The sequence below is a fragment of the Vombatus ursinus genome, unplaced genomic scaffold, assembly GCF_900497805.2.
Source record: "Vombatus ursinus unplaced genomic scaffold, bare-nosed wombat genome assembly UNPS02012709.1, whole genome shotgun sequence".
Classification (NCBI taxonomy): domain Eukaryota; kingdom Metazoa; phylum Chordata; class Mammalia; order Diprotodontia; family Vombatidae; genus Vombatus; species Vombatus ursinus.
The window spans coordinates 468,986-480,082 of NW_020952487.1; the positions used below are offsets into that span (position 1 = coordinate 468,986).

General features: G+C 45.3%; 1 protein-coding gene across 1 annotated transcript in view; it reads left to right on the forward strand.

Annotated features, from left to right (window-relative positions):
- Positions 1-475: 475 nt before the first annotated feature.
- The window catches only part of COPZ1 (coatomer protein complex subunit zeta 1), a 21,829-nt gene continuing 11,207 nt past the window's right edge, over positions 476-11,097 (forward strand). The window contains exon 1 of the mRNA XM_027858085.1: positions 476-582. Within this exon, the coding sequence (XP_027713886.1) occupies positions 565-582 (18 nt within the window). The 5' untranslated portion in view covers positions 476-564. The remainder of the gene's footprint in view (positions 583-11,097) is intronic.

The window sequence follows — 11,097 nt, forward strand, 5'->3', positions numbered from 1 at the left end:
CGCTTGTGGACCTCCCACCTCTGCACAGGGCTGGGCGGGGAGGGGGAGTCGAGCCATATTTTAAACTTAGCTTTTGTTTGTTTGTTTGAAATCTACAGCAGAAGTGCAGGACAACAAGAGGATTATGCGACGGCCACAAAAGGCCCAATAGAAAGGTTCAGGGAAAACTTCCCAGAAGTCCGTCTTAGCGAGGAAGAAGGAAGTATTAAAACTTCTCAAATTAACACCCCCTGGGCTGACTTGGAAGGAAATTGCCTCATGGAAATCACGTGCCTTCACTTCTTCCAATTGAAATTTAGCTGTCGTCGCTTTCCCTGATCCCCATGGAAACAATCACCGCCCCTTCCCGATCATCCCGCCCCCTCGGTGGTCTGCTTAGGCTGTGCTATTGACTCCTCAAGATGACAATCAAGAACCCGCGCTTGTTTTGGAAAGACCTGGCGGAAAGCACTTCCTTCTCTAGGGAAACTTTGCCTTTTGATTCGTCAGGAGAGCCGGGGCCTGGAACCAATCAGCGGCTTCGTCGGCTCCGTGGCTCCACGTCGGCACCAACTGAGGGGCAAGATGGAGGCGTTGATCCTGGTAGGAGTTGGGGAGGCACCTGGGACACTGGGGTTCCTGGGGAGGCCTGGAGTCGAGGCTAGTTCTAGTAATGGGGGGATTGGAGCGGGCAGTGGGAAGGGAGAGTCAGGAACCTTCTCTAGGGGACTGGCATCGCCTCGTATGCTGCACAGCACGTGCGGCCTAGTGCCCTGGCCGAAGCCTCGGACTCGAGTAGAAGGCCCAGCCGGGGAGGGAGCGCGCTGGCAGTAGGGTCTGGATAGGTCGGGAGCCGTGATGTTGGAGGGAGAAGCAGGAGGAACCCCGGGAGCAGCTCTAGTCTTCAGGGGACCAGGATTAGGCTCCCCCCCCGCGCGCCCCGCCCCATTCCTCCACTCCCTAACAGCACTTCTCAGCCTTGGTGGGGGGGGGGGTCTACATGTGACTGGGACCTCTCGGAACTCCCTCCCCAGATTGTGAGGGGAGAAAGTCTTGTCATCGCGGGCTCGCTGTTGTTCTTCATGCCCGGGGCAACGGCATCTGGGTCTTCCTCATTTCATGGTCTTTTTTTTACCATACAGAGTTTCTGCATCTTTCATATTTAGGGCCTTGATTTCAGGCATCTTTTTCCTATCTTTTATAAGCCCTTTTCATCTCTCCACCCCATAATGACCTTTGTGCTCCTCCTGTTTATATATGAAGGGCCTGTCGCCCATACAGGGAAATGGCTTTTCTGCCAAAAGTGCAGTTAGTACAGGTAGTCTAGACTTCCAGAGCTGTTTATTCTTTCTCTCATTCGCCATGATATTTGTAGTTTCCAGAAAGATGACCAAGCCAACATCTTTCCTCTCCTCCAAGAACTTGAGTGTGTTATCACCTACATATGTTGGGAATTTTCTATTTAGAGCTGAGCCTCTTCCCACTTCCCAGAGAAGCATCCATCTTTAATCTTCTAACCCCCAGGAAAGAGAAAAACTAATCTGTTTGATCATCCTCGGGTATCAGAACACCACATTTTCACCCTTTTCTTCCCAAGGTATTTAGTCCAGGGGATTCCTGTTTCTTTTCATGAAATAGCTGTGAAACTTAGAGTTTGGTGTTGGAAAAGTCCAAGTAGAAAATTTGAAAATTGAGCTAGGTTTTTTTTTTTTTTAAAGACTTTATGCTCTTTGAGATTTGAAGGACATCTTTGTTCTTAAACTGGTGAAGGGGTTAACTTCTTTCATGGAGATCTTTAAATATTAGATGTTTGTTTCCCTCTATTTCTTTTTAGAAGATGTCTTTCTTGAAGGACAGGCAAGAATATGAGGATGCCTAGAGGGCCCTTTCAAAAGTGTGTATGTGGTTGAATAAGAAGGCTGAAATTACTGTTTTTTCGACTCTGACTTTCTGCATTATCTCTCAATTTGTTGTTGTGTTTCTGATATACCCTTCCTCCTGATCTGTTCTTCAGATATTCTAGTATCATAGTAGCAGTGGGTGTCCCTGGCCTATATTCAGATACCTGTGTGATAGAGGGAAAACTTAGGTATGATAAAGAGTTTATCTAAGGAACACACTAAAAGTAAAATTATGAATTAGACCCCAGTTTTAACGTGTACACCCCTCTCCTAGAGCTGGATTCTTCCCTTTATTTAAATGGTCTTTCCTTTGAGTGCCTATATGTCAAAGTCATCCTCAAAACATCGGTTCTTTTGGAGCTCATTATTAGCATGTGGTGCTCCTGGGCATTGTAACAGTTTTCTATTCATTTGGTCATTAGTTTCTTCAGTTTTTACCAAATTTTCCTTTCCTTGAATTAGAGATTACTACCATATTCTGCTATTTGCATTAGGTTTTAATGTTTTAACTCCCTTTGGAATGTTCTCTCTCGTTCTCATAGCCAAGGTTTTCCTTTCCTATCAGGGAATATCTTCCCTTTTTTGCCCTTAGTGCCACCATATACCTAACAAAACGAATTCATTTTTTGCTTTTTTCACTTTAGAATCCCTTCATCAGATTCTTTTGATTATTCAATTTAATTCAAGAAATATTTACCAGTAAGAGTGGGGAACTGTTTTTTCTCACTGTCTCTAATGAGCAGCACCATCTGGTCTTGAGAACGCTTTTCTGGATCAGTCTATGGTGCTGAGCTAAATAACTGTCTTACCTGGATAGTGTTTAACAGTCTATGACTACTTGGAAAGATGAACTCCCTCTGCATCTTACTCTTTCACGTTACTTCCTGGTTTGATAGTTGAGGGCCCCAAGTCAACATCTGAAGAAACCTTTGGTGCTTAACCTAAGTGTATCATATCATGTCTATACTCCTGTTAGCACAGTTTTTATATGGTTGTTCAGTCATTTCAGTCATGTCTGGAAAATCTTCATGACCCCATTTGAGGCTTTCTTGGCAAAGATGCTGGAGTGATTTGCCATTTCCTTCTCCAGCTCATTTTACCAGTGAGTTAACTGCGGCCAACAGGGTTAAGTGACTCACCCGGGTCTTCCTGATTCCAGGCCCAGTGCTCTATCCACTGTACCACTCAGCTGCCCCTCCACAGTTTTTATAGAGTTTGCTCATTTGGATGGACTCTGGACAGCAAAAGGATCATTGGGCAAGGTGCTGTCCTGGTTGTGGCAATTTCTGATTCTAATATACTCCTATTATTTAGGATTCTATCTATGTTGCCTTTCACTATTAGAATATTAGCTTTTTTGAGAACAGGGGCTATCTTGTACTCCCAGCACTTAGTGCAGTATTCTGCACTTAGTGAGCACTTAATTGATGCTTTTTCATTCATTCGTTGTTTTTATTCATGGAAATCAAAGCTTTGTATAGTCCTTGAGTAACAGTCCAACCTCTTCATTCTCAGTAGCAGTGTGTCTAACCTATACAATCATCTCAGGAAGGAAAATCCTCCCCCATTTCTGGTTCTTAACAATTCTGTTGGCTGAGTCAATGTGATTAATCACTGCTTGTTCAGCTGCTAATGCAATCCTTTTCTTTTTGTTCTGATTGGAAGGAAGAACAGGTTTCTTTCTCCCATTGATAACCCTTCAAAACCTTAAACATGGCAGTTCAGTTTCTTATTCTTCCTCTCCCTCTCCTTCTAAGCAATGAATCATCTTTCTTATAGACCCTACCAAGGATCATTGGTTTAGAGTGAGAAGGTACCTTAGCGGTCCTCTAGTCCAGTCCCTTCAACTTGCAAAAGAATAAACAGGTCCAGAGGGCCTTCCTCTGATTTACACAGGTAGTAAGTAGCAGAACTAAGATTTGAACTTGGGTCTCTGATTGCAAATCCAACACTTTCTGTTGTACCACACTATCTTTTGGATTCTTGTATTTAATCCTCACTCCACTCTTTTAAGTATCAGTTTCTAGACTTCCAAAGCTATTTACTCTTTCTCTCCCCATAACAGTGCTGTAGTCACAGTTAATAAAACCCAAGGTTTGTTCAGAAAATTAGGCCATTTAAGGTCAGTGAAGATGTGTTATATAGGGAGGAGGGAAACTGAAAACAACTCAGTGAACTTAAGGGTTGACATTAGTCTATGCCCCTTGGCTCCTGAATCATCTTGATGGGTTTTTTGTCTAATTCCTTTGGCACGAACAGTGGAAGTACTTGGCCTAGAAGACCCTTTCCCCTGATCCAGCAAAGGCATCAATTACATTAAGCCCCCAAAGCATTCCCATCTAGTTCCTAGCAGCCCCCGGTGCCCCTCTCCCAGCTGTGTCCTTGCTGCTGCCGGGCCTTTCCATTTAGTTAGAAGAAGTAATCTCCTCTCTCTCACACCGTGGAGATATATTTCTTGACTGGGGCGAGAACGGTGCCAGCACTGCCCCCGGTGAGGTCCCTGGCAGCCATAAAAATTTTTATTGTGATTATGCTGGTGTCAGGGTGTCCATCTGGGTTATTGCACACCTAGTTTAATTGATTGAAGTTTAATTTATTGACACTTCAAATTAAATGATCAGAATAAACTGTGCTGTTACTCTGGCCGGCTTGTTTTAATGGTTGATTGCTGGAAGCAGACCTCAGCTTGAACTAAAGCCCCTGAAGAGCAATTGATGCAGCTTCTAACTCTCCTCATGCCTTGCCCTCCGAGAAGACCTCGTTATAGATTTCCGACGTATTTATATATTTTGTTCCCCTCTCCCTCACTGTGGTGGGAAGGAGCCAGTCCCTGGCAAGGTGTAAATTACCTCAAAGGTCCAGGGAAGTAGTCACATGGTCAAGAGAGAGAGAGAGAGAGAGAGAGAGACCTCTAGATTGGAGAAAAACAGACTCCTAAGGGGCCAGATCTACTAGTAGAGGCAATTATCTGGTTAATTAAGACAGTCAAATAGCTTTGCCTGAATTATCCAGAGTTGGTGGGAAAGGTATTGGAGGGGCTGCTAGTTGAGAGAGAGCAGAGAAAGCCAAGAGAGAGAAGGTAATTAAGAAAAAGATTTGGGCTTGGAATTATCCCCATGCTTACCACTGCTTTTCATTTTACTCCTCGTGTATAGATATGATCATTAAGAGTTCTGGTTTTTAACAAGGAAAGCTGGGGGTTAGTCAGTGAAGTGCAGCATTGATAAGTGACTGTGAAGAGACAATGAATCAGCCCGTCCCATCTGCCCTTGTTAGTTTCCGTCTCAAGTAGGAATGACAGAGGACTGGGCAGAAGTTGTAATGTTGTCCCATGGGATAGTTGATGGATATGGCTCATGAATGAATGTATGCCAGCCATCATATCCTTGGGCTCATAGGGCCCCCCAAAATCATCTTGTCTCTTCTTATCTGCAGGTAGAACAGCTTTAGTCTAGGTCTCTTATTTCCACTCCATTGTTGGACAGATTTTCCCTTCAAAATATATTCCTAAATCACCAAGTTATCCAACCTAAGTCACTCCTGTTGCAGTTGAAACTAATTTTCTCTTACCATTTCTCCTCACCTTTTTCTGCCACTCAGGTTTATGATTCTATGTAAATTTTTGATAGTTGAGATGTTTAAGGTGGTCTCACTACCTAGATAGTCCATGGCACACAAGTTTTTAGAGAATGGCTCTTACCTCTGTTCTTTCCCTAACCATCTAGAGTCAACCTAGGACCCGTGTCCCAGTGGGTAAGGGAGCCACTAAACTCCCGAGCTCCCAGCTCTGGTTTTCTCCAATTTGGACCTGGGGCTGTCTTTTACTCCCTCTGCTGGCTGGTCCTCCATTTAGACCTCATTCCTCCTGTTCTTCGTTCAGCAAACACTGTAGACATAATTCACATTGTGTGGCCCTTTGACGGTTACAAATACTTTTCCTAAGAGCAGCCCTGGCCCATGTGACATAGTAAAGTATTATTCCGCCCCCCCCTTCCCCGCTCAGTGAAGACATTGAGGCACGGAGATGCTAGTTACCTTGTTTAGGGTCTCACGGCTAGTAATTGTGGGAACCGAAGCTCAGGTTTTCTGAGTCCCAGTCACCACGGTGACTCTTCTGCTATCTCACACTGCTTCCACAGTGACAAATAAAACAGAGTCCCTTCTCTAAAAGAAATTATCATCTAGTAGGATCATTGCTTTAGAGCAGCAAGGGACCTCATGTATTCCAGTCCTTCATCTCATAGATGAGAGAACTGAGACCTATGGGGGTCCAGGTGAAGTGACTGCCCTGAATCATATACACAGTAAGTAGCAGCACTGGGATTTTAACTCTTGATAGCACCCTCTCTATAGTTCCTGGCACATAATATTCACTCAATGAATATTTGAATAAATGAACACTGTTTTCATGATGCTGTTTTCTCCTGACTCACTTCCTACATTTCTGGTTGCTCTTTGGTCTTTTTTTTGGGGATCTTCCTTGCTCCTCCTGGGTCCTCTCCTGCTTCCTCTTCCCCTCCCCCCTATCTTTCCCCCTCTTCCCCTCTCCCTTTCTTTCCCCTCTTCCCCCACTGTTGGTAATCTAGTCAGGTCCATTATGATTAGTTCAGTTACCGTCTCTCTACATAGATAATTCCTAGGCTATATATACACAGCTCCAGTCCTATATCTCCAGTAAGATATCCCATAAGCATCTCAAACTCAACAGTCCTAACAGCTGCCCAGATTTGCAGCCTCAGTTTTACCTCTCTTTTCCCCTTCATGGCTTACCAATGCTGAGGCTTGTCCTTTCTGCCTCCACAATGTATCTGGCATGTGTCCCCCTTATTTCCATTTATGTACTCACAGCCATAATTCAGATGCTTATCATTTCTTTCTTTTTTTTTTTTTTTTCCGAGGCATTCGGGGTTAAGTGACTTGCCCAGGGTCACACAGCTAGTAAGTGTCAAGTATCTGAGGCTGAATTTGAACTCGGGTCCTCCTGACTCCAAGGATGGAGCTCTATCCACTACGCCACCTAGCTGCCCCTGCTTATCATTTCTTGCCTGGACTGTTGCAATAACCTTCTAGTTGGCCTTCTTGCCTCCACTCTCACCCCTCCCCAGTCCATCCTCCACAGGTCTGACCGTGTCACCCCCTGCTCAAGATGCTACAATGGCTCCCTCTGGCTCCTCAGCCTGGAGTGCACTATGGCTCCAGCCTCTCTGTGCATGTATTGTACAGTACTCTCCCTTATGCTCTGAATCATTCACCCACCTGGCCAGCTTCCACTTCTGTGTGTGCGTGTGTGTGTGTGTGTGTGCGCACGAGCTATGCCTAGAGACAGAGAAGCAAACACACATACACATACTTCCACCTCCCACCTCCCCACCTTTGTACAGGCTGACCCCACGCCTGCAGTCTGCTGCCTTCTCAGCACTTGTTTTGTAGGCTCCTTGATGTTCTGTCAGGTGCCGCCTCTTTCAAGAAACCTTATCTTTGCCCTTCCCCTGAAAATTACTTTGTATGTATTTTGTATCTAATTTTGTATTTAAGTATTTTTCCCACTGCTACCCCAAGAAATGTAATCTAAGTCCTTAAGGACAAGGGCTCGTTCACATCTTTATCTACTCATTGACTAGCACAATGCCTGGCACATAGTAGGTGCTTAACAAATGCTGTGTGGTAAGAGCACTCACTCTCAATTCAGAGAACCTGGGTTCAAATCCAACCTCTCCCACTTACTTCCTGTGTGATCTTGGGCAAGTCATCTCATCTCCTTGGTCCTCAGTTTCTGCCCCTGTATAATGAAGAGATTGGACTAGCTAAGCTCCAAGGTCCTTTCCTGCTCTAAACCTGTCATCTGTGACTAGAATTAGGTCTGCTCACCTTCTGGGAAGGTGTCTTCGCTTTGGGTTTTCTCAGTGTTCTCCCCAGTGTCCATTCTCCTGCAGGCCTTTCCTTACTTTCCTTTTCTTACCAGTTTTTGGTCTGATATAAGTAGGTATCACTTGAAGAAGATGCATGAGGACTCCCACTTCTGGGCTCCCTGTGTCTGGACAAGGTCCTCTTGTGTGTAAAATCTGCTCCTGTCTAGTGGCAAGCAAAGACTGAATTTGGAGGAGCTCCAATTGGGTAGAAGAAGAAAGTAGGCAAAGAAAAACATTTGGCCTGGCCTCACAGGACTAGGATCAGAGCTCAGAACTCACCACCTATCTCCTGCACATACTTTTCTTACTGTTTTGACAGGCCTAAGTGCTCATTCATCGGCAGGAAAAAGGGAAGAGGTGGGTGGTAGTATAATGTCCTCACTGGGGGTCCTTTCTCTCATGGCAAGTGAGCTCTGTGAGTGGGACCTAATTGCCTTCATGGGGTGGGGGGAAGCCAGCTTGGCCCTCCCTCCAGTCCTCACTTTTTCTCTACTGCCATTTGAATGGCATCCCCACTTTTTTCAGTCGCAACTCTTTCTTCTTCTCATGGATAGATCAGTTAATTAGTTATGGACCCTCAGCTGTCACATCAAGGTCCTTTCTCAACAGTGTTTTCTGAATACTTACAGCATGAAATGAACTTAAATCAGCCTTGAGTGTGCTGCTCACCAACACTGTAACTTTAGGCAAGTCAGCCTTTAGTCAAGTCTCTCAGGCTTACCTCTTCTGCTGAATGATGGGGAGCAGCCAAATGACTTAAATATCTCTTCAGATTTCTCTAATTATCTTGTATCTCACAGCTGTCTCCTCTTCTGCTTAAGCCTGGCAAAGAAAGGGTTAAGAAGTGTGGGCTGCAGGTGGGCAGTGAGGCCCATAGGGGGCAGCATTGGGAATGCCTGACCCACTGGCCTTCTCTGTACGGCAGAGGGCACGTGTGGAAGGTGCTGCTGTTGTCCACCGGCCCTTCAGTTGAGATCAAAGCCTTACTTGCTCGTTCTTTCAGCTCTGCTGGAAAGAACATCCCAGTTACTTCCAGGAGAGGGATGTGCTTGTCTGAAAAGCTCTCTGACTCCTGGGCTCCCCCTCGACTCCCTTCCACCCACCATTTTCCAGGCATCATTAGCATTTGAGGTGAAGTTCTGTTATACACTCGGACTGTGGCTCTCTGAAAGTCAGTGCATCACAGAACTTTGTCTCGAAAGCTCTCAAGCAGCTGTCTGTTTGGGGGAAGTGGAGCAGAAAGACAGACTTCTGAATCCTCCAAACATCTCCACAGGCCAGTAGTGCTATCTCAGCAGGCATCCCTTAGCCTCTGTTCAAAGGTCAAGTCTGGTCCATTGTGCAGGAAGTGCAGTCCTTCCTGATAGCAGGCAGTTATTTATAAACCTGCCCTTTTGCAAAAATTTCATGTGAAATGACATTATCAGTAATGACTTCCGGAGGCTTAGACCAGTCTGTTTTATGGCAGGAGAACTCTGGGTCCTTCTGCTGTTCGAGAGGTAAGGGCTGTGCTCCAGGAGCCCATCAGGAAGGACTCAGACTAGCACAGGGAGCTGCTTGCTTCAAAGCAAAGTTGAGATTGAAGGTGGGGATTAAGTCATCGGGGAGACATTTTGCTGGAATTATCTGGAGAACTCGGTTCCTTGCTTTGTTTCGACCTCTGTTCAGTGTGAACAGGCACGCTTCCTCGTAGGACCTTCTCTGTTTACAGAGCTTTGGGGAGTGACATTCTTTATCCTCTGCTCTCATTACCCTTCTCCTGTTGTTTATAGTAGAGCATAAAGTGTGTGTGTGTGTGTATATATATATATATATATATATATATATATATATATCTATATATACACTTTCATATGTTACATTGCTGAGACTTTGCAGTGAGCTTAAGAGCCAGGTGACCAGCTGGACTTGAGTACCCAGACGCTGTGAAGATTGTAGTTGACTCTGCCAGGCACAGCTGGCCATAACACTTTGCCTTTCCTTTTCTTTCAGCTCAGTCTCTTGATTTGCCACAGAGAAACAGCTTCTTTTGAGAGAGGAGCCAGTTAGGCTCTTTTCTTCAAGGTTGAAAACAGTGGGCAGGATTCGAGGGTCCTCAAGGGCAGTGAAGAATGGGTCAGGGTCTTAAGATTTTAGGAGCCCTCCCAGTCATAAAGTTCCCTGTATTCTATATCCATAGGGATTAGTGTCTAGAAAGTGGCTGTTAAGGGAGTTTTGTAAGGGTTGGAGAATAGTTGCCTTTTCTACATAATCAAAATTGGGATTGATGGTAATGATTTGATATACCTAGACAAGTAGATCTGCCCAACAGGTTCATCTAAATTTGGAGATTTAGGTGTAGAAGGATCCCTTAGATCCCTCAGTACTCTTCCTTTTACTGAGTGTGTCTTATGGCTTAAAGACTGGATGGATGCTCTTTACTCTCCCCCAGATCATACCTATTCCCTTGGGTCAGGCATGCTGCAGAGGGGACTTAAAGCTCCTTAGAGTCCTTTTTTGCCAGTTTACCTCCACAGAGGCCTTAGGCTCTTGGCTGTATCTTTTCCCCTCCCTTCCATTAGGTTATTGTTAGCTTCTGACAAGAGCCAGGCTTGTTGGGAGGATGAGCCTGGCCTCTTCTAGTACTGGGTGGGGATTTTCTAGGCTAGGCCAGGCAATATCTTTTTTTTTTTTTTTAACTTAAAATTTTATTGAATCCTTTTGTTTTTACCTCATAGTCATCATCAGCTTCTTCACAAACACTGGGGCACCTACGTGAAAGAGTGCTGATTAGAGAGGGAAGTAGTAGGAATCTAGGAGCCCCTTCCTCAGAAGTACTCTTTGTTCCACCCCCAATGGGTCTATTTCCTGAAAGCTTCAAGGGAGTCCGTCTCGGGAGTCCGTCTCGGGCCTCCGTGGCAATGGGGCATTGTGGGGCAGGAAGGAGCTGTATTATGTTTGCAGTAAAGGAGAGAGTGGTTCCTTGAGTGCCTTCTTCAAGGCTGGCATTCCTTCACAAAGAAACTGGTGCACTCAAAGCTTGGCAGCTCAGAGTGAAAGAAAGCTCCCCTTCTGACTGCCTCTCAGTCTTCCTCCGATAGGTCTCCTCTTTGCTTATAATCCCAGAAGTGCAGGCCAGCTTGTGTACCTGCATTTTGGGTAGTAGTGATCAGGGTCCCTAGTTAAAGATTGGGATTTTTAGGGGAGGCCCAAGAAACTGACACAGGAATCCCAGGTACCATTACAGTTAGAGGGGGCAGTAGGGGTAGGGGGCACTACCATCAGAGGTGTGTGTGTGTGTGTGTGTGTGTGTGTGTGTGTGTGTGTGT